Here is a 21,653-nt window from a genome sequence, read left to right as displayed (position 1 = left end):
ATATAATGCTTTTACCAGTTCGATGCACTGGTGTACTTACTTAGTGACTCCATGTGTTGGTTGTGTGTCCAAAAGCGATTGTTATGTTATGTGTATGTGAACAATTCCACGTCAGCGGTATTAGACTACAATCAAATCACGTGGAGCTACAGAGATACGCGTGTTGCACACAGGCAAGCTTCACAACAGCGCGTTGCTCCCACCCTCCAGCACGTGGGGTCAAAGACAGTGATACTCGATCCATATCTATTTCGACGTGGACATCCATCAACTACATGTAAAGACAATATATAGACTTGTTGACTATATAATTCTGGATACACATCTATTGGGCCTTTCAATATGGCCCGTTTTCTATTAAAAGTTTTGGGCAGCGAGCAAAAGACAGCCCAAGTTTTGGATCTTCCAATTAATGTATATCTTTCAAAACTCTCAATTCAACTATCCTTTTCCTTTTGCAGTGATAATTAGAATTGATAAGATAATATTTGAATACCCAATGACAATGTTCATATTCAAAAGAATAAAAAATATTAATCTAATTTATAGGAAATAAGTGTTGACCCATAGGCCTTAAATAGGTGAATATGTATGCAGAGTTTTGGCTTCTGATTAGAGTTGCAAAAAGAAAAAGAAAAAATTTGAGTTGATTGGATGAGACAAATTTTTGAGCTGATTATTTTTTTGTCAAGAATAAAAAGGAAAAATAAATCAACTCCACCGATATTAATTGGGGATAACTGAGATGATACAGAGCGCATATGATATAAGTACCCAGAGATCGAATTATCTTCTGCATCCATCCACTGGACCAAAAATAAGATAAAAAAAGAAAACTATCTAAAGGTGTGGAAGCTCTGCAGCTCATCCATGGCGACGATACCCACCACAGCCACTGCCACCATGTGTCCATCTCCTCCTCTCCCAACAATGTCTCCTTTACTCAGAACAAGTCACCAATGTCAACCATCTCCTTCCTCGTCATCCTCATCTTCCATAAAGCTTGGCACCACTCTGTTTTCCGGTGAGGCCACGGTGGATAGAGCGTCTGAGAGCTCCGTGATGATCAAGCCTGAGAAATGGGGATCCCAGTTAGAAAAGAGGAGGAAGAAGAGGAGGAGGAGACGAGCAGGTTTGGATCCTGAAGAAGAGGAAAACGCTGTCCTAGAAGTAGAAACAGAACCAAAAGCAGTTAGTGTTCCTGTCGGAGCTTCACGGTCTGGTTTCTTGAGTCGTTTAGAAGAGGTTCAGCTTTGCTTGTACCTCAAGGTATACATTTCTACATTTATGGAAACTTTTAGAATATCCTTGTTGTTCCTTTATCTCATTGTTTGTGTAACAAAAACAGGAAGGAGCAAAACTTGAGAATCTAGGAACAAGTGCTGAAGAGAATGAGATGGTATCATCAGTGTTGCTGTCAAGTAATGGCAAAGGGAAGATGAAGCGTAGTAGTGCTAATGAGATGTTATGCAGAAGAAGAGAAGCGAGAGAAAAGATTAATCGTTGTTACAGGAGACTAGTTGTGTCTATTGCAACAGGCTACCAAGGCAAAGGGTTGAATCTGCAAGATTTGATTCAAGAAGGAAGCATAGGGCTCCTTCGAGGCGCTGAGAGGTTTGACCCTGAACGTGGCTACAAACTATCAACTTATGTATACTGGTGGATCAAACAGGCCATCTTAAGGGCTATAGCTCACAAGTCTAGACTAGTCAAATTGCCGGTGAGCCCTGCATACTAATTGTATAGTTGCTATCTTTAGACTTTAGCTATAAGCATCAAACCATATATAACATGGAAAATAAAGACTACAATGGGTTCCCCTGAAGTGGTAAGTGAATGCATCTTTTTTAGCTTTGTTGTGTGTAGGGAAGCATGTGGGAGTTGACAGCCAAAGTTGCAGAAGCTAGTAATGTTTTGAGCAGAAAGCTAAGACGGATACCGAGTTGTGAAGAGATTGCAGATCACCTCAACATCCATGTATCAGCGGTTAGACTTGCTTTGGAAAGGGGCAGATCCCCTGTTTCGTTGGACAGAGTGGTGTCTCATAATGGCCGCATGACGTTGCTGGTAACAGCTTTTCAGTTTTCTCCATGATATCATGAACTATAGATATAACTTTGGACTGACTTACCCATGTGCAGGAGATTGTAAGGGGACCGGATGAGACAAGACCAGAGGAGATGGTGAGAAAGGAGCACATGAAGCATGAGATTAAGCAGCTTTTGGGAACTCTAACGGTGAGAGAATCTAGAGTGTTGGGACTCTACTTTGGACTCAACGGAGAGACTCCTATGTCATTTGAAGAGATAGGTAAGAAGTTGAAGCTTTCAAGAGAGAGGGTGAGGCAAATCAATGGCATTGCCTTGGCCAAGCTTAGAAATGTACATAACGTGAATGATCTTAAAATATACTATTCCTCTAGTGAATGAGAAAAATATAAAAATAAGAACAAAAGTTATATATATATATTGGATTTGGTTCTGTACAAATGGAGGGAGAGTACACTCAGTTCTCTCCTTTATGGAGATTATGGAGGATATAAAGAGAAGCAGAGGACAAGAAGATACAAACGGAATAACTTAACAAATCCAATCCTGTGGCTATAGTAACCATCTTGCTTCTTTCGAACATCTTCACTAGAAGAATCATTACAATAACATGTCCAACTTTGGTTTTCAGCTCGTCCAGTGAGCTGATTTTCATCCACTTCGGTCTCTCCTTCATGGCAAACATTCCAAAGAGTGAAGAGGCTTTAAGGGCACGGTCGGATTCCGGAGGGACATCAGGAGGTGAGTTGCTGATGAAGAGTCCATACAAACCCATACTAAATATTAACATAACTGTCCCAGCCAGATAAACATCTGCACATCAAAAATAAAAATTCACAGAGAATGAGTACTAAAACAAAACAAACCATGCTTACATTAAGTCTTAATATATTTGTAACTTTACCGATAGCTTCGACTAGACGTAAAACCATTTTGCCGGTGTGGATGCCTTTGACACAGTTAGTCCAATAGACTTTGTATGCCTCGATGATGTAGACACATCCCTGCGTAGCGAGTCATTACTATTAGTAGTATTATAGAAAGGTGTACGTGAGTCATAACGTTTTGAGAGTAAAAACCACAAAAAGTTACATTGAGGAAGCAGAGTAGCGAACCAGCCAACGAACCTCCTACCGCCAAGAGCGCCAGGAACCGGAAATCAAATATGATCTGTTCCATCCAAATACACATCAAGAGAACAATCATACACAACTCTCCCGAGTCATGTCACAGGTCAAAAGTTTTGGTTTAAGTGTTTACCCTCTCAACGTTAGACTCGGTGGAACGAAAGAAGCGAGCAAAGAGAGTGTTCTTATCATCCACAACCTTATCGCGAGTTCCATAAGAGTTTGACAACGTGTTCCCGTTGGCGACGGGGATCGAGGTAGAGTTAGATGATTCTGACGACTCCGGAGGAGACGATGAGGCAAGAGTTGCTAACGTCAAACGGAAACGGCGGCGCGTGGGTAGCTTGTGATGGTACGGGAGGGAGACGGAGAGACGAGTGGAGGAGACTAACGTGTGGAGAGCAGCCATAGATAAGATATTTCGAGAGAGATGGATGGACGTGGAGGTTTTGGTTAGTTTGGAGTTTTCTTGAGAGGAAGGGAAGATCGGCGCGTGGGGGTGGGTGGGGAACGCGGAGGATTAGGCGGGAGAGATAATATGTGGCGTGTGAAGGTTGTTGTTGTTGAATTTTCTTTATAGACGTCCATTTCTCTTTTTGTTTTTCTTACCAAATGTATTCTTTCTTTTTTTCACTAAAACATACCATTTCATTACTAACTTTGAACCAAAGTTTCAAACACGAAAGATTACAAATCATACACCAAAAATGAAAGGATCTATCACAATCAAGGGCATCACGAAAAGGAAACGCAACTTCCAAAGTCTTACCCAAAAAGATCAGCCAACCAAGAAGGGAAGCTTGTGTGGCACATTAGATTGAGATAGATCCCATAATACCACACTCTTAGCAATACGGTAAACTCCACAAATCACCCTCCTATCAACTTTTCCAATTTCCATTCAGGAATGTACTGAAGAGAAGATAAGATAGGTTTCGACATCCACCTATAAGAAGGCCAAGCAGGTAGCCTAATCACCACCCCGACTAGCTCTTTTGATTCTCCTGCAAAGACAATCTTCCAGAACCCAAAGCTTTCAATTGCCCACACCCAAATTTGAACATGATCTTCCTTTAAGGATGGAATATTAGCAAAGGTCTGCTATGTAATCTTAACAAATTTATTCATAAACCAATTTTAATATATCCCTGCTAATTTCCATTATTTTTCAAGAGAAATTGCCAAAAATACCATTTTCATAGTACCACTTTTCATGTTTACACTAACCACTTTTACCACTACTTTTAATGAAGGGTTTATATTTGAACGTTTAGGATTTAGGGTTTAGATTTTATGTTTTAGGGTTTAGATTTGATGTTTTAGGGTTTAGGGTATAAAGTTTAGGGTTTAGAGTTGAGGATTTAGGGTTTATAGTTGAGGTTTCAGGGTTTAGGGTTTAGAATATTGAATTTAGGGTATATAGTTTAGGGTTTAGGGTTTAGAGTTGAAGATTTAGGGTTTAGGGTTTAGAATTGGGGGTTTAGGATTTAGAATTTTGGATTAAAATTTTGAAAAACATATAAAAACAAAGATATAAGAGTCTTTAACATTTTAATAAATAAGGTATTTTTGAAAATGTGTATTTAGTGGTGGTAAAGATGAATAATGGTACCTTCAAAGTGGTATTTTTGAAAATTCCCCTTATTTCAATTCTATTACGCTAAATTGAGTTTTAGACGATGCTAAATTAATTTTTAAAATAAATTTTAGCCATTGGACTAATTTCTTCTTCATTATTTTCCACCATTTGTTGTTTGTCAAAAGACTTTTTACCTACAAACTTTGATTGTCAGGAGAAAAAATGGATTTCAAAGGAATTAAAAAAAAACGTTATCTACGTAAAATAAAAACAGGAAACAATTTGGTATGTGAGAAATTTAATGCATATTTTTACCTTTTTTAAACGTGATTAAAGTTTACTAAAACTTTTTGTTTGAAGTAAACATACTTTAGCATCTCTACCAATATGCAATTAACTCATAAGTATTATACAGAATTTACAAACATTACTGAGCTTGGGTCAAAATCTTCTCATTTACTACAGAGCTTTGGCCAAAGTCTTTTCATTTACCACTTTAACAAGGTTTGATCTAAATAATTCCATAATTAGACATATGGAATCAAAATTCAGATGGAATAGTGGCAAAGATAAACACATAAACCAAAGTGGCCAAGGATACTAAACTGGACAATGGTACGTATTTGAACAATACGGAAAATCTTTGGGTTGGATTCGAGATTAATTGTCAGATCGGGCAGTCTGTACAAAAAATTAAACGCCGTGTATGGGATTTTACAGAATAATACAATAGACTAATTAAAAAAATTAGGGAAAATTGCCAATATAGAACAAAAAAATAAGGGTGTTGTCCCTTTGGTATAAATTCATTTTTGTCCAATTTTTCTCTTTTCTACCTTTTGTATTTCTGAAAACTAATGAAAAAAAACTTTTGTGAATCAAAAAAAATATTAAAAATATAAACAATTAATAAAACACCTATATACACAAGCTGATATTTTTTCTTTTTTCAAAAAGTTAATAAATAAAAATTTGAAAATACGTTCTACTAAAGGTAGAATGTGTCTTCTACGGAAAATGGTATAGTAGAAAGCGATTTCTAAAATAAACACGTTCATCTACTATTTTTAGAACATACATTCTACTATTTACTAATTTTCTAAAAAATTGGAATGCGCATTCTACTATTTCTAAAGCTATCTACTTTTCGTCCGGAAGCATCTTCTACTTTTATTAAGTATTCTAAATTTCGCGGAATGTATTTTCTAAAATGTACTCTTCCGTCTACTAAAAGTAGAAAGCGTGTTCTAGATTTTTGTCAATCTTCTAAACTTTTAGAAGGCGCTTTCTACGGATAAGATTATCTGATTTTTGCGAAAATTAATGAAAATTTCAGTTAAGGAAATATTCTAAAAATCTTCTAAAAATATTCTAACTTCCTAAAACGTGTTATTTTCGATTTTACTTGTCAAAATTTTTTAAAAAATGATTCTCTCTTGTCTTCTTCATTAATCTATGGTTTTTCCATAGTTTTTCTTTTGATTTTTTTTCACAAATTATTGTTCTCTATGATACATATCTATACAACATGTGGTGTTTTGAAATTATTTGCAATTTTTGTAAAGTTTTGTTTTTATTTTTATAAAGTTTACAAATTTTATTTTTATTAAAACCATTTTTAAAAGTTCTATTTTTATTAAAAAAGTTAGATAAAATTAAAAAGGTTATAACCGTTTTAAAATTTTTTATAAAAATAAAACTTTGTAAAATGTTTTTTATAAAGTTAGTTTAAAGTTTCTATGAAATTTTTTTGTAAAGTTTTATTTTTATTTTTATAAAGTTTAAATTTTTTATTTAATTAATTTTTTATTAAAAACGTTTAAAATTTTTATAAAAATAAAAATTTGTAAAATGTTTTTTAATAAGTTTATTTAATGTTTTTATTAAAAAAATTTGTAAATTATTTTTATTTTTACAAAGTCTATTTTTATTAAAAAAAATATATTTTATTTTCCCTTTTTAAAACGTTTTAAATTAAATTTTTAAAAAATTATTTTAGTTTAATGTGTTTAATAAAAACTTTAAACAAACTTTATAAAATTTGTAAACTTTATAAAAATAAAAATAAAACTTTACAAAAAGTTATTAATAAAAAGTTTAAACAAACTTTATAAAAATACATTTTAAATTTCTTTATTTTTATTAAAAATTTTGATAAAAATAAAAAGTTTACAAATATTTTAAACTTTTTATAAAAAATAAAACTTTGTAAACTGTTTTTTATTAGGTTGATTTAACATTTTTTGTTAAAAAATTGTAAATTATTTTTATTTTTATTAAGTTTTACAAAGTTTATTTTTAGTAAAAAAATTTAAAAGTTTTTATTTTTATTTTCCCTTTTTAAACGTTTTTAATTATTATTTGTTTTAAATTATATTAGCTTAATGTGTTTAATTAGATTAACCAAGGGTTAGTTTTGGGATTATGAAAGAAATTATACTAAAAGGACAACTAAATGATGGTTTTATACCATAGGGACAACCATGCTGAATTTTTGTTCCGTTTTAGCAATTTTTCCAAAAAATTATTTAGCAACTAGAGAGGACATGATGGTAATTTAACACATGTCACACTCTGTTTGCCACGCTGGCTCTTTGTAATCTCTCTCTCTCGCTCAATTTTTCTTTTATAAAGCGAAAGCCAAGTAGTCAGGTGCCTCTCTGAGCTCTTCCCCACCACTCTCCGATTCGTAACCTTTGTAAGTCTTCTCCTCCTCCTCCTCCGTGACTCTGTCGATATAGATTTTCGTATCCCATTATCGCTCTGTTTATATGACGTACGTGATCCATGCTGTTTGCTAGCAGATCTCTTCCGTTAGTTGCATAATGTCGAAGTCTGGCTCTCTGGATCTCGCCTCCAACCTTGGCGGAACTATCGATAAATCCGATGTTCTCTCCTCCGTCGAAAAGTATTATTAATGCCCCCCTCTCTCTCTCTCAAACGCATCATCGTGTGTTATATTATTACTCGATCGTTTCGTTGTTTTCATTATCCGATTCACGTTTTCTTCTCATGCATATTGTGATCCCATCCACACTCGTTTGTTTTTTTTTTGGTAAAAAACATTGATTGAAAAGTTAGTTAAATCAAAAAATCCCATGAAATGAATAATCAAATCGCCACCTCTGTTTGGAACTGAGCTATCAGTACAGCATATAAAAGTAGATTGTGATGGTCCCCTGTTTACTTTCATCGTGTATCTCACTATGTCACGTTCTTTAGGGGCCCCCTGACTCTTTCCCAATTTCCTTTTTTTTTTTAATCTCATCTCTAGAAGATGTAGAATGGCATGCATCAAGTTTTTTTCTCTTTTTATTATTTTATTTCCTGCTGGCTGCACATTATTGACATTTAGTGATTCAGGTATGAGCAATATCATGTCTTCCATGGAGGTGACGAGGAAGAGCGCAAAGCTAATTACACTGACATGGTAATAAATGTTTTTACCACTTTGAAGGATCTTTACCAATTGCTTGCTTACGATTAAAATCATTTTCAGGTTAATAAGTACTATGACCTTGCTACTAGCTTCTATGAGTACGGATGGGGAGAGTCCTTCCACTTTGCACACAGGTCTAAGTTCTAACAACTATTTTTGAAGTTCTACCATAAATCCTTTTTTTTTCCTTGCAGCCACAGATACTGATACAAGTGTCTAGTTATATTTAATCAACTTGAGTTTTTTTGGGGGGTTTGCAGATGGAAGGGAGAATCACTTCGAGAGAGTATCAAACGTCACGAGCACTTTCTTGCTCTTCAGCTTGGCGTTAAACCTGGACAAAAGGTTTCTTAACTTTAGCTGAGCGCACCAAAACTAAAAGTGGTCCCTTGAACCATTATTTAGATAGATATTCATTTACTTTTGGATTCCTCAACAGGTGCTGGATGTAGGATGCGGAATTGGTGGACCACTGAGAGAAATTGCACGATTCAGGTAAAATGGACTTAACACGATATTATTATTTACATCCTCTAACATTAGACTAATGTTTGTGGTTTTCTCTGCTGCAGCAATTCATCTGTTACCGGGCTCAACAATAACGAATACCAGATCACCAGAGGCAAGGTAACATATCTATATTATTGATAAATATGCTTTTGATTTCTAGTCTTGGTGTCGTTGACAATACCTATTGACACTCTTCTTCTTTGCAGGAACTAAACCGACTTGCAGGTGTCGACAAAACATGCAACTTTGTCAAGGTCTGTTGAATTCTTGTGATTACCGTTGTGAAATGTGGGTTCGATAGGGAAACAACCTAGTAACGGGAAACATGATTGTCATTTGTTAATCTTGCAGGCTGACTTCATGAAGATGCCATTCCCTGAAAACACTTTTGATGCTGTTTATGCCATAGAGGCAACCTGCCACGCACCTGATGCAGTATGTCAATTATTCTAAACAGCTATTCGCTTGTTTTCTTCTTCCCTGCGCATTTATACTATTCGTCATTTTCATCTCAACAACAGTATGGATGCTACAAAGAGATCTTCAGAGTGCTAAAGCCCGGACAATGTTTTGCTGCCTATGAGTGGTGCATGACTGATGCATTTGACCCTGCTAACGCCCAGCACCAGAAGATAAAGGTCTAGTGTGGTCTCTTGCATCATCTAATCTAGTATTATCTTTGCATCTATTTATCCACGTGAACAAAGACTCTGTTGTACAGGCAGAGATAGAAATCGGAGATGGTCTCCCTGACATTAGGCTGACTTCAAAATGCCTCGAAGCCCTGAAGCAGGCTGGTTTTGAAGTAAGTATCGGACCACATATCCTCTCTATTTTCCAAACACAAATCACTATTAACATCTGCGTTTGATAAAAGGTAATATGGGAAAAGGATCTGGCAGAGGACTCGCCAGTCCCGTGGTACTTGCCTCTGGACAAAAACCACTTTTCGCTCAGTAGCTTCCGGCTAACAGCTGTTGGACGGTTCATAACCAAAAACATGGTAACAACAAAAATACCATTTGCTGTGGTTCATCAACTAAGAATTGTTCCATATATATCCAAACTTTGTCATTACTATTTTTTTTATAGGTGAAGGTCCTTGAGTACATAAGACTTGCGCCTAAAGGAAGCCAAAGGGTGTCAGACTTTCTGGAGAAGGCCGCAGAAGGATTAGTCGACGGTGGGAGGTGAGAGTATTTCAACTTATATATCTATTCCACTTCAAGATTCAAATAAAAATTTATGCTTTTTGTAAGGTCAAATTCTAAATCTGTGTGTTAAACAGGAGAGAGATTTTCACGCCAATGTACTTCTTCTTGGCCCGGAAGCCAGAATGAGAGATGGACGAGTGAAGCTGGCCAGATTTCTTCTTGATTGTTCTAGTTCATGTCCTTTTGTTGCATTGTTTTTCATGTCTTTTATTTTCTTTAAAAAAGTAAACCTTGTCGTCACCAAACTTGTTTTGGATGTATTCTTAAGATGTCACGTGCTGCTGCACTCTCTGTCTCACACAGTCACGTGCACATGCACAAAAGATCTTGGAATCACAATGTCTTTCAATTTTTTTTTTCTGTCTTTCAATTTTAGATCTCAGTACTCTCTTTTTGTCGTCTTTCTGCCGTGATCCAATCCAAAAGCAGGGTCCACTTTGGACCACAGCCACGAACAGACGTGTGGGCTTTGGATTCATCGACGTTTGGATTGGATATTCTAAGAGATTCTCTGAGCCAATTGGTAAAAAACAATGTTTTCTTTTCCATTTTATGGATCTGACCTTTTCTCATGAAACATGCATGTTATATTTGCTGGAATTTTCCCACCAAATTATTTTTGATTTTGAGGTCAACATTAATCAGTGGGTCACAATAGTTTTGTTGGGCTTTGCTTTAGGATATGTAGAGTAGGCCTAATAAGATACAACTGAGACAAGTAGAGTCTTTATTGGAAGACATGAAGCAGAGTTTGCTATGCCTTTACTTTACCTTCACCGAGGTCTCTAACACTTACAGACCAGAACCTTAATCCTCAACTACATACTAATGTCATATTTAAACTCAGGCAGACGCTAAGACAGTTTATTCTTTTTTATCTACTTTTAGAGCAACTCATGTGAAGTACTTGCGTAAAAGATGCCTTGAAATAGCTAAAGCGTCTCCTTCTGCCTTAACCGGATAAACCTCTGATGAACTTTGCTGCCATTTATGTGACATCATTATCCATTCTCTTCGCCATTTCTCTATCTCAAGTTTCTTATTATCCTCTAAGCTTTTCACCAGTTCATTGAAATACAGTGTTGCTCGTGGTAAGTAGTAGTCTCCAAGTAACCCACTCCAGAACTTGTTTGCTGATGATGATAATCAACACATAAGATAAAACAGTTCTTTTAAGGCTCTATCTACAGTTAAAAGAAAAAAACAATTTTCTTACCATAATCATGAAGCTTGCTTTGGTTCACACCTTTGGAGTCATACCACATGGTCACTTGCGTTCTCGCGTTCCACTCATACTGTACACACAAAAAACTCAGCCATAAAAGTAAGCAATGTACTTCTTATATCTACACGTCCCAAGAAAAAAAAACTCAACCTGTTTCCTTTCATCACTGTTTCTGGCCAACTTCTTTGCACTCTCAAGCCATGTCCCCAGAAGGAAATTATCATCTGAAGCTAACAACACATCGATGTCCTTTATAAGCTCAAGAAACTTCTTACTAAATCGTCTTAAGCTTTGGATATCTTTCTTTACAAAAGCATTCACTGCTTCCATGTACACTGTATTCGCTAGCTTCGATAAAGCTTGACGCGTCAAATCAACCATGTCGTACCTGCAAGCAAACCCCATGAGAATCTGTGACCAGATACTCTGTTTCTAGTTACTACTCCTTACCTATATGTTAAGCTTCCATTCAGATCATCTCCAGCTTCCAGGAAAAGTCTGAGAGCTTTGATCACCTCCTTTGTAGAATACCATAGATGCGCCTCAGGCAAACCAGAGGTATTATCTTGAGACAAGAATCTTCGTTTTGTTTCATATGGCTCTGTGGAGATCATGTGTGAATCTGTTTGTTTCGATTTGCCATGGAGAGAAGAACTAGATGGATCCCAGTCAGGAAGCTTGACTATGAAGTCTGTGTTATGATCCTACAAAACAGAGAATTAAAATCAAGTTTCTTCTTATGAAACAGAGGAGATGATGCAGCAGCAGTGTGACCAAAAGAAAAACATTACAGCAATTCCATCAGCGCAATTGTAGATAGTGTGGTAAAGAATCTCCCAAGCGGCATCGATTTGATTATTTTGTTTCATGTATCTTCTGCGTGCATAGCTCTTCAGCCATTTCTATTTAAAAAGAAACCAAATATTAAAAGAGCAAACACGGTTCCAAGTGTAGAAGCAAGAGTGTGTCTGTTTGTTATGTAATGCGTTACCTGTACATCAACTTTCTCATCTCTAAATGCCATTTCAGACATTAGCTCGTAAACCACTGGGTTGTGCTCGATTCCTTCCATGCACATTCCTACACCAACCTATGAGAGAAACACTGATAAGTTCCATTGCATGTCCTGAACTGTGAATGTTACTCTTGAAAAATACCATGGTTGAGTTTTTGCTGACACGAGCATCAACAGGTCCTGAAGAAACTGAATCAAGAGTACCATACATTTCAATGTTGCCTCCAAAGTTGTGAAGCATGCACCTGAAACTCATCCGATTTTCAATTTAAAACAAGTACCAGCATAATAGAGAAACCGAGACAAAGATATTCTACCAGATGTAAGGAGTTCCATAAAACTGCGCGGACGTGTTCCATATCGGTTTGACATCAGCAAATAGATCAAGAACTATCATTTTGCCAAAGGGAACAGAATGTAAGAGCGCCTACAGAAAACAAGCAAGGGAGGCTGTGAAATTGAATAATACAAACAGACTCCATCAGCATTTATCATTGGAAGCTTACTTTCATCTGTGGTGGCTTCCAGAATTTTGAGTCAGAACTAAAAAGCCAACCCTGCACAAAGGTGGTGGGGTCTCAAGTAAGAAAGCGTTATGAAAAAATCATGGTCATGAAATGGAAAGTTCCATGCCCTGACATTCTTGTATCGGAATACCACTTGAGAATAGAAATGGAAAAAGAGGTCATACTTGCATTAACCAAACAGCATTCTTGTTTCCTTTGGACATAGCTTTGTACACTGCAGCTCCTAGTGAAGATATATATTCAGGTTCACTTGTGGGAGGAGTATTCTCATTGAATGTATCACTGCATTTAAACACAAGTGTGTCAACAGCTAAAAGCCAATTAAGATTAGCATCATCATCATCATCATCATTCCACAGAATAATAAAGTTTTTTACCAATACTTACATGGCTCCAAAAGTAAATCATTTACCTATTTCAAGTGCAAGTTGAAGAAAATTACCAGTTATAGATGTTTGTAATCTCTCCATATTCTGAGACAGAAACAAGGTAGCATTAAAGGCATATATATACACATATAGTTATACAAAGAAGAGTGTGATCAGGTGGGATCTTTGATTAGTATGTGCCTGGTTTGATAAAAATGGCTTTCAAATGAATTGCTAAGGCTATGGAAAGAAACATAATAGCATCAGGGGGTACCTTCAATTTGTTGTTTAATAAAAGCCTCACCAATGTCAATGAAGAGAGGGTCAGAAGGATTCAGAAGGTAGGTGCAGCACCAGCGAGAATCACCATCCACAGTGTTCCTGAGAAAGAAATGAAAGACAAACACCGTATAGTATATAATGATATGTTAATGTGAAGAAGAAGAAACAGTATCCACTGGGTGTAGTGTGATGTTACCAGTCATCAAGGCGAGTTATATTTGCCGCAGGATATATCTTTCTCAAAGCTGATGGAACATTTCCTGAGAATGATGGAAGTACTAAAAAAAAGGCAACAAAAGGAAACTATAAGATGATGCCATGAGAACAAATCTATTGAGGGAGCAGAATAAAGTGATTTTTTCCTTGGACCTGGAGTCATGCCAAGCTCTAGCATCCGAGAAAGTATCTGTTTCTGCAAAATCAACTGATCACTTAGCCAGTTTTTTGATAATGGACCACCCCACCTGTGATGTAGATACACAAATCTAACTCAGAAGAAGTATACAGTGGCAGAAGCCTGAAAACATCAGAGATTGATAGTGAGGGTTATATTACGCATGAAGGTTTCCCATGCGAGCCCAAGCGAGAAAAGCTGGTCCACCAAAGTAATCATCTAGATCTTCTTTGCTGATATTAAACCTCTAAACAAGATATGATATTAGAACTTTGGTTAGTGTATACCAACTTATTTACAAGAAGTGGATATAACAACTTCTTTTTATTTTATTTTATTTTTGGTTACCTTGAAAACCTTTTGCCAAATAGCTTCTTGGCCAGTGAATGCTAGAGGCAAGTTAATACCTTGCAATGCCATCCAGTCAATCTCTCTCTCCCATCTCTCCCATCCCCACCAAACATATGAATCTGTTAAAAATAAAAAACAAGCAGATGATTCATTATAAAATCAATGACACATGAAGAGAACTCTGAATCCAATTAGTGTATATAAGTGTGTATGTCTTACAGCTAGATGTAACAACATTTTGGTAATAATTCCAAGGGACAGGACGGCGAATCAAGATGCGTTTAGAATATTCTAGACGAGGTAGATGTCCAGGGTTGGGAACAGAGGCAACCTGGATGCCACCAGTCTTGTCCCAAGAAACATGAGCATTACATTTATACTTCAAATACCAATGGAGACCAGAAGCAATCTCAACTCCTGTTGTGCCTTTAATCCTGGAAAAAACAAAGTTAAAAAAAATGACAAAAACTGGAAGAGAAGAAGAACCTCAAGACACCCCAGATGATAGATACTTACACAATCTCAGGCCCATTTCGTCTCGGGCCATCATAGTTTTCAATTAGAAAGCAGCTGCTGCTGCTGCCGCCACCACAAACATCCTAGTGAAAAAAAAAAAATGAGTACTGTAGACTCAAACCTGAAAACAGAGGAAAAAAAAAAGAACCTTTGAGATGATTGTGAAGTCAAAGCTCTGAGAATGGGTGGGAATCAGTCTCTTCAGTAAACCTTTGGCTGCAGATTCTTGCACAGAGGAAGTTGGTCGCAGGGAATCCAAACGGTGAAGCAGAGTGTAGATGGCAGGATGTTGTAGTGACAGAGAGTGAGAGTGAACAGAGAGAATCAACAAAACCAACAAAACGAATTCCATGGGACGCATGGTGCGTTTGATGATGCTCGGCAGTAAGTGATGATAATACTTGGATATGCAGATACAAGAGGACCCAAGATGATCACAAAATTAAACCGGCTGTCAATATTAAACCGGGCTCTGTTTCAACTTTCAAGTATATAACTACATTTTGACTCTTACAATTGACGGATATATTTATTGTTTTAATTTTAATTTATTGAAATTCAATTTAATTTTTATATTTGTATTTTCTTCGTAATCATATTTGTGTTTTTTTTGTAATCACATTTATTTATAAATCTTAATTAAAATATGTTTTATAAAATAATAATAATAATCCGGCATACATTTGTTTCTTCGTAGTCATATGTCGTATGCCCGTTTTTTGTAACATTTTCTGTATTTTTTTCTTGTATGTTCAAGAAATTTAATTTATATGTTTGTGTATAATATTTTTTTTTTTTTAACGGCAATTTGTGTATAATATTTTAAAAATTATTAGTAAGAGATTTAAATAATTGTATTGAATATGTAATGTTACATAACTATACATTTATGCCATAGCCATTTTACACATTAATTTCGTACTTTATTCCTAAGCAGTGATTATTATTATTACAATTAAATTTTATAAATTCTATTGAGGTTATATTAAATTTCTATGGTGAAAGATGAACCAAATAACTCATAATTAGGTATTGTCTTTTGCATGTAATGATCCTAAGAGAAACAAAGTTAGATTAATTTTTTGTTGCAGGCAGTGAATTGAAATGAAGCAAAGTTAGTTTAATTAACCAACAGAAAATACCAACTCAAGATGTAACCACGCGACGGAGTTATTGTATTGATTTTATAACAGTAAATAATATATCAGTTAATTTAGTCTAATTTTGGATTGGATTTTAAGTAATTTTGTTATATTATTTAGTTAGCATAAAATTATTATGATAACAAACTTATAATGGTCCAATATATAAGGTAGTGCGGTAACAAAATTGAAAGAGTCCAAAATTTAAAATCAACTTTTTAAGTAGATATATATAAGATTTTATTTTAATAGATTAGATTAAACTCTTTTTGGACAGAATAAGCAGATCAACAAAGCTTGTGCATTTTTTTAAATACCAAACATTTCTGCTACATGTTGTCTCTTCGTTTTGAATCGTTTTTATTATTACCCGTTTTACATTTAGGATGCATCTGCTACATTATTTGTTCATAGCTTTTAGATTCTTGTGTTGCGATCTTATTGGATAAAGATGGACTAATGGTTCCATCAACTTAAAAGAACAAAAGGTATACGATCATCCATTTTTTTGTCAACCATCTAATGTAACATTGTTAACCCACAGATTTTACTTTTCTTAGCTAACTTACCAGCTATTACATAAGCAACCCTAGGAATCTTAAGGAAGTTGAAATGAAAATCATTCTCGGCTTCATATAGTTATAGACTATAAAAAGAAGAGAACCATATGGTTCTTTTCTAAATTTAATTACTCTAACTAATTTATTACTAATAGATAGTTGCCCGCGAATTCGAAGATATAAAGATTATATCGAATGCGGGTTTGGTATTTGGATATTCTTTATTTTAATGATTTGGTCAATCATAAATAATGGGGTTATGAGGCTCCATAAATTAATATTATATGAAAACATATATTGAGTATAGAATATTGTAAAGTTTCCATAAATTTAATGTAAAAATAACTACTGAATTTATATAAATAACAAATGCTTGTAGAATTATATATGTAATTATCACATTAACACATATTATGCATCTTCTTCGGTTCCTTTTTATTTTATCCTTATTATTTCATTCTTTTATTAAATTTTGCTGATGTTTTTCCCAAATTTTTACATATTTTTTGCCAAATATTTATTTCTCTCTCTAAATAGTAATACAAACCATACAATCAATGAATTAAAAATCTATCTTATAATTCTTTTCAGTCAAAAAATTACTTTCTTCACTTTATTATTTGATTTAAATGCAAAATATTTCTTTATCAAAGTTCTGACATATTCTTTTCAATATAATTCGTTTAATATTCAGAGTCTAATTATTTATGAAGCATATGGACATTATAGGAGATCAATAATTACTATATATATGATTATATTTTTATATGAATATGAAATCATTAATTCTATAAATTTTTATCTATTTATTATTTTATGTAGTATATAAATATTAAAATAATTGATCAAACATTATTACACCTTCTATAATTTTGAAAATTAGCTACCATATATTATTATTTATAATATCATTTAGGTTATTTTTCAAGTGATAATAATTAGTTTTAGACTTATCTTTTATTTTAGATCTACTTAAATAATTAAAATTATCAAAAGTTTCATTTATTATATTATGTAGTTTATAAATAAAAAAAATTAATCAAACTTTATTATTATTTATATAGTTTCAACAATTAGTCACCATAAACTATTATTTGTTATATAATTTAGATTATTTGGTAAGTGATATTAATTGATTTTAGATTTTTTTATATTAAATCTAAATTAAATAAAAATTATCGACCAGGTAAATTATAACATTTTTCTTAATACTTCACAAATGATCGACATTTAAGTAAAAGTCAATTAAGTGACTTTTAGTTTAATATATAGGATAATAAAATCTTATAATAATTTAAACTTATGATAAAATAATTTTATAAGACATGATAAATAATTTTATAAATTTTGATTTTTTTAAATGACTTATAAGACATATATGGACATTATAAGGCATCAACAATTATTATAATACTCTATATACAAATATAATGTTTTATATAAGAATATGAAATTATTATATTGATTTCGATAAATTATGTTCTATTAATTATTTTTTATGTAGTATGTATATAAATAATTAATCAAACATTAGTACATTTTCTATAATTTGACAATTAGTTACCATAAATTATTATTTTAGTATCATTTAAATTATTTGGTAAGTGATATTAATTATTTAGACTTATGTTTTATTTTATATCAAATTTTAATAATTGAAAATTGAAAATCTCTCAACCAATCAAATTTTTTAAAAAATCTCTTTATGATTGATATTTATGCAAAAGTCACTTAAGTGACTTGTCATTTAATATATAAGAGGATATAAACAAAAGTAAATTAAGTGATTTCTTGTTTAATATATAGGATTTCTATTTTTATAAATATTTTTAACTTATAAATAATTTAAAATTATGATAAATAATTTTGTAAGTCAAGATAGATAATTGTATAAATTTTATTTTTTATAAATGATGTGCAAGATATATAAGGACATTATAAGACATTATTAATCATTATAATATTTTATATACGAATATAATGTTTTACATAGGAACATGAAATAATTATATCGATTTCTATAAATTTTGTTCTATTAATTATTTTACGTAGTATATAATTATATAAATAATTAATGAAACATTATTAGACTTTCTATAATTTTGACAATAAGTTGCCATAAAATATTATTTGTAATATCATTTAGTTATTTGGTAAGTGATATTAATTAGTTCTAAACTTGTCTTTTATTTAAATCTAATTAAAATAATTGAAAATCTTTCGACCAATCAAATTATAACAATTTTTCTTAAACTTCCTCTATGATTAACACATAAACAAAAATTACTTAAGTGATTTTTCATTTAATATATAGGAAAGTTGTTCCTATAATTTGGCTAATTAAATGTAGTATGTAGATACCACCATAAACCTAATTTTTTTTTTTTCAAAAATATAGAGAACATTATTGTGATACTGGGAAAGGAAAGTACTTTTGTTTTTTGCCATTTTTGTATTTTACTAAATTGCATATTTTTCTTTTCCATAAGTGCATTAGTTTTCTTACATGACTCTCCTTCATTTCATCTGGATGCATCTCTATTTTAGTGTATTTTTTCTACAAGTAAGTTATTTCTTATATTTAAAAACCTACCTAAGATCTATAAAATCTCATATGGCCACCCAAAAGGAAATTCCTCATCTCATTCACATATATCTTTTTGTTTTGTTGTGTTTTGTTTTGCTATCACAGAATATCATACATAAATTTTTCATATGGTCAAGCTCCCCATCTCATATTCGACTTACACAAACACCTTGTGGTCCTTGTGGATCATAATCTGCAGGTGTCCACCACTACATGCAGTCTCGAGATACCAAACCTACATTCTTCATTATTTGTGAATTTTACAGGTTTGTATTATTTCAAAATAGTTTATCTGCAAACTAAAATATTATTTAGTTAATGAATAATTTAATATGTTATTAAGGCTTTATATAGTCAAATTCCATAGCAGTGAAATTTTTATGGTTGATAACAGATCCTGTTACATTTTGAATAGCATCGAACAACTTCTCCTGAGGTGTATTCTTCAGCTCTTGAACAACGCCATAAATGGTCTTTCCATTCTCAAAGTATATGTGGTTATTTGGATGTTTTGTCTTGCAATTAGCATGCTGCTCGAATTCATAAGCGTTCAGAACCTGTTGGACAGTTCAGTTGGAAAAACTTTAACAGATGACATACCTGCCAGTAAAATTACTTAAAACCATTTCATCATATTAGGTACATGCTTACTTTATTAAGGTTACAGTCGCCACAACCACATAGGTACCCAGTCCCTTTTATAATTCCTTTGAGATTTTTCTGCCAAATTACGTTTCAGCACACAGAATAGTAAAGGTGAAAGGCTCCTTTTCAAGGCAGATAAAAGACAAAACTGACCTCACGTGACCACGAGTAGTACTTGACACTAACCCCATCAAGCATTCCAGTTGACAACAAGGACTTAACATTTGAAGGAAATGTGTTTGTGGAACCCTTCTTAGCTGTCTTTGAGTCTTTAATTGTGGGCACGAGCAAGTTATCAACTCCAGAACAAGCATAGGGTGGACTTCTAAATTCGAATGACATGTTTTCCTCTGCCTCCATATGAAGCGGAAGTTTAGCAGTTGCAGGGGGATGGCAGAAGTTCTCATAACTGTTGATAACACGAAGTGGCGAACCCATTGTGGTTTCTCTCTGATAATCTACAAAAGACATGGTCTTGCTTCTATCCTCGCGACTAACTCGGTCATTGTTCTGGCCTGCTCTGTCTTGGCTAGAAACCATAAATGCCATCTCACTGCCTTCCGTGTGTGGGAAATGTCCCCCTGACAACGGCACATTAGCATTATCTTTGTGGTAGGATGATTGGATCAGAAGAAGGTCTTCAGGCACTTTATCACAAGGTAGAAGAGACATCAAGTTATCATGTCCCTTGTTACAGGAGGGACTCATTGAGAAGAGATTACAATCAGCCTTTTGAAGAGACTGACCCATCAATGCGAAGTTTTCTACTCCTTCCTCAAATGGTTGAAATGTTGAGAAGACATTTTCATCTCCTTTGTCATAATAACTGAAGTTTCCATCCGCCTTGTTGGTGAATGGCCCAGGAAAGATGAAGCTACTGTCAATGTTACTGTAGGTTTGGCGATCTTGACCGCTATCATATGAAGGGCATCTTGAAATTCCTTCACCATAAAACTGAACCATGGATTCTGGTATGTATCCAGATTCACACACTTCATTGACTCTAACCTTTCTAATGGCGGCGTCAAGAGCAAATGAGCTACCATGAACCACCGGAAAACCAATTGATGAAACAGTAGTAGTAGTACTGCGTTGCTCCTCAATATATTGACCGTCTAAAGGAGAAATATATCTGTCAAGGAGATCTGATGTATGCTGCTGATCACTGGCAGTAGGATCAAATAAGCAATCAGCCAACTGTCGAGGCACAAGAGAATGGTCCCACGCAGATAAACCCATATGAGGAGTTAAGAAACCCTGGCAAGAAGAAGCATCAATCTCTACCGCCTGCCTCTTGCTACTACTGAATAGTTCTGACCCGGACTCATCTACCAACCACTGATGACTCCGCTTTAGCTCCTCCATTCTCGAAGAAGAAACAGAAGATGGAATCTCCTCAATATCCTGTCTCCCAAGATCTTTTCTCATCCTAATGTCACAACCAGAAAATCAGTAACTGTGAGTTGCATTGTACAAGAACACTGCCACGGAGATAAAAGACTCAATGACAGAACATTACACAAATGAGAACAGTTTAGGCATATGATATGATAAAATAAAACAAACTCCTTTGAGATTGGCCACTCATAAATAAATATTATAGAGATATTGCATTCTAATCGAAAAGAAGAGGAAAGGTCTGATTTTTTTTTTTTACCTTGCATCACTGGAAACAAGATCGCAGAGCTCTTCTTAAGAGTTATTCAGTAGCTCCAACGCGCTTTGTGAGACTGATCACCGGCGAAGTAAAAACCAACAGAAGAAGTCACCCAGGAGAATCGAAAGATCGGAGCTTTGGAACGAGACTTCAATGGCGGTTAAAGGAGGGAGCGAGAGGGAAGTGAGAGATTGTTGAGGTTCAGGGGAAGAGTGAACAAGGAAGGATCATCAAGGGAGGGAGGGACCCTCAAAAGAGATTCGTATCGTTAAAAGTCTTAAAAAAGTAAATGAAAAGTTTTTATAAAGATCAAATTTTTGCGACTGACCCAAATACAACGATTACAAAGTTTATACAAGCAGACGGTGTGCTTGCCAGCATCTCGCCCTCTTTTCACCTCTCTGTTTGGTTTCGGATTTAACATTCTGATGATGATGAATTGACGATGTTAAAGACTTTGAGATGAT

At 34.1% G+C, this 21,653-nt stretch overlaps 5 protein-coding genes across 5 annotated transcripts; 2 read left to right on the top strand and 3 right to left on the bottom strand.

Annotated features, from left to right (window-relative positions):
• Positions 1-727: 727 nt before the first annotated feature.
• Positions 728-2,481, top strand: LOC108820358 (RNA polymerase sigma factor sigD, chloroplastic). Its single transcript, XM_018593309.2, has 4 exons — positions 728-1,269; positions 1,349-1,720; positions 1,867-2,067; positions 2,142-2,481. Exons 1-4 carry the CDS (start codon positions 871-873, stop codon positions 2,427-2,429), a joined length of 1,260 nt encoding a protein of 419 aa, XP_018448811.2. The 5' UTR covers positions 728-870; the 3' UTR covers positions 2,430-2,481.
• LOC108820366 (uncharacterized) lies at positions 2,444-3,727 on the bottom strand. Its single transcript, XM_018593317.2, has 4 exons — positions 3,309-3,727; positions 3,141-3,218; positions 2,953-3,052; positions 2,444-2,861 (listed from the first exon to the last, which is right to left on the bottom strand). The coding sequence occupies exons 1-4, from the start codon at positions 3,582-3,584 to the stop codon at positions 2,506-2,508; spliced, it is 810 nt and encodes a 269-aa protein (XP_018448819.1). The 5' UTR covers positions 3,585-3,727; the 3' UTR covers positions 2,444-2,505.
• Positions 3,728-7,399: 3,672 nt separating this feature from the next.
• On the top strand, positions 7,400-10,268 carry LOC108839810 (cycloartenol-C-24-methyltransferase). The gene is made up of 14 exons (XM_057002889.1): positions 7,400-7,452; positions 7,559-7,662; positions 8,118-8,184; positions 8,254-8,327; positions 8,454-8,538; positions 8,633-8,688; positions 8,766-8,820; positions 8,910-8,957; positions 9,055-9,138; positions 9,225-9,341; positions 9,425-9,508; positions 9,581-9,706; positions 9,796-9,893; positions 9,992-10,268. Exons 2-14 carry the CDS (start codon positions 7,580-7,582, stop codon positions 10,041-10,043), a joined length of 1,029 nt encoding a protein of 342 aa, XP_056858869.1. The 5' UTR covers positions 7,400-7,452; positions 7,559-7,579; the 3' UTR covers positions 10,044-10,268.
• Positions 10,269-10,602: 334 nt separating this feature from the next.
• Positions 10,603-15,030, bottom strand: LOC108834197 (alpha-N-acetylglucosaminidase). The gene is made up of 19 exons (XM_018607544.2): positions 14,744-15,030; positions 14,596-14,678; positions 14,299-14,513; positions 14,077-14,198; positions 13,890-13,975; positions 13,704-13,798; positions 13,531-13,612; positions 13,327-13,433; positions 13,127-13,157; positions 12,849-12,966; positions 12,664-12,714; positions 12,475-12,584; positions 12,300-12,402; positions 12,134-12,232; positions 11,934-12,044; positions 11,593-11,846; positions 11,293-11,530; positions 11,134-11,212; positions 10,603-11,050 (listed from the first exon to the last, which is right to left on the bottom strand). Exons 1-19 carry the CDS (start codon positions 14,954-14,956, stop codon positions 10,812-10,814), a joined length of 2,436 nt encoding a protein of 811 aa, XP_018463046.2. The 5' UTR covers positions 14,957-15,030; the 3' UTR covers positions 10,603-10,811.
• Positions 15,031-19,222: 4,192 nt separating this feature from the next.
• Positions 19,223-21,626, bottom strand: LOC108842068 (uncharacterized). Its single transcript, XM_057004275.1, has 4 exons — positions 21,187-21,626; positions 19,683-20,958; positions 19,536-19,604; positions 19,223-19,441 (listed from the first exon to the last, which is right to left on the bottom strand). The coding sequence occupies exons 2-4, from the start codon at positions 20,955-20,957 to the stop codon at positions 19,223-19,225; spliced, it is 1,563 nt and encodes a 520-aa protein (XP_056860255.1). The 5' UTR covers position 20,958; positions 21,187-21,626.
• Between the last annotated feature and the right edge of the window lie 27 nt (positions 21,627-21,653).

This window comes from Raphanus sativus, chromosome 2 (assembly GCF_000801105.2).
Source record: "Raphanus sativus cultivar WK10039 chromosome 2, ASM80110v3, whole genome shotgun sequence".
In the NCBI taxonomy this organism is placed as follows: Eukaryota; Viridiplantae; Streptophyta; class Magnoliopsida; order Brassicales; family Brassicaceae; genus Raphanus; species Raphanus sativus.
Note: the sequence above shows the minus strand (reverse complement) of the source record. Positions and strands in the feature narration are given on the sequence as shown.

Excerpts from the sequence above, each read along its gene's own strand:
- LOC108842068 (XM_057004275.1), bottom strand. The coding sequence starts at position 20,957 with ATGAGAAAAGATCTTGGGAGACAGGATATTGAGGAGATTCCATCTTCT. Across the intron at positions 19,605-19,682 it reads ACTACTCGTGGTCACGTGAG|AAAAATCTCAAAGGAATTAT; the intron begins GTCAGTTTTGTC and ends GTAATTTGGCAG. Across the intron at positions 19,442-19,535 it reads GCGACTGTAACCTTAATAAA|GTTCTGAACGCTTATGAATT; the intron begins GTAAGCATGTAC and ends ACTGTCCAACAG.
- LOC108820366 (XM_018593317.2), bottom strand. The coding sequence starts at position 3,584 with ATGGCTGCTCTCCACACGTTAGTCTCCTCCACTCGTCTCTCCGTCTCC. Across the intron at positions 3,053-3,140 it reads CGCTACTCTGCTTCCTCAAT|GGATGTGTCTACATCATCGA; the intron begins GTAACTTTTTGT and ends CTCGCTACGCAG. Across the intron at positions 2,862-2,952 it reads ACGTCTAGTCGAAGCTATCG|ATGTTTATCTGGCTGGGACA; the intron begins GTAAAGTTACAA and ends TTTGATGTGCAG.
- LOC108839810 (XM_057002889.1), top strand. The coding sequence starts at position 7,580 with ATGTCGAAGTCTGGCTCTCTGGATCTCGCCTCCAACCTTGGCGGAACT. Across the intron at positions 7,663-8,117 it reads GTTCTCTCCTCCGTCGAAAA|GTATGAGCAATATCATGTCT; the intron begins GTATTATTAATG and ends TTAGTGATTCAG. Across the intron at positions 8,539-8,632 it reads GCGTTAAACCTGGACAAAAG|GTGCTGGATGTAGGATGCGG; the intron begins GTTTCTTAACTT and ends ATTCCTCAACAG.
- LOC108820358 (XM_018593309.2), top strand. The coding sequence starts at position 871 with ATGGCGACGATACCCACCACAGCCACTGCCACCATGTGTCCATCTCCT. Across the intron at positions 1,270-1,348 it reads AGCTTTGCTTGTACCTCAAG|GAAGGAGCAAAACTTGAGAA; the intron begins GTATACATTTCT and ends TAACAAAAACAG. Across the intron at positions 1,721-1,866 it reads CTAGACTAGTCAAATTGCCG|GGAAGCATGTGGGAGTTGAC; the intron begins GTGAGCCCTGCA and ends TGTTGTGTGTAG.
- LOC108834197 (XM_018607544.2), bottom strand. The coding sequence starts at position 14,956 with ATGCGTCCCATGGAATTCGTTTTGTTGGTTTTGTTGATTCTCTCTGTT. Across the intron at positions 12,403-12,474 it reads TATGGAACTCCTTACATCTG|GTGCATGCTTCACAACTTTG; the intron begins GTAGAATATCTT and ends GATGAGTTTCAG. Across the intron at positions 11,051-11,133 it reads AAGCAAGCTTCATGATTATG|CAAACAAGTTCTGGAGTGGG; the intron begins GTAAGAAAATTG and ends TATCATCATCAG.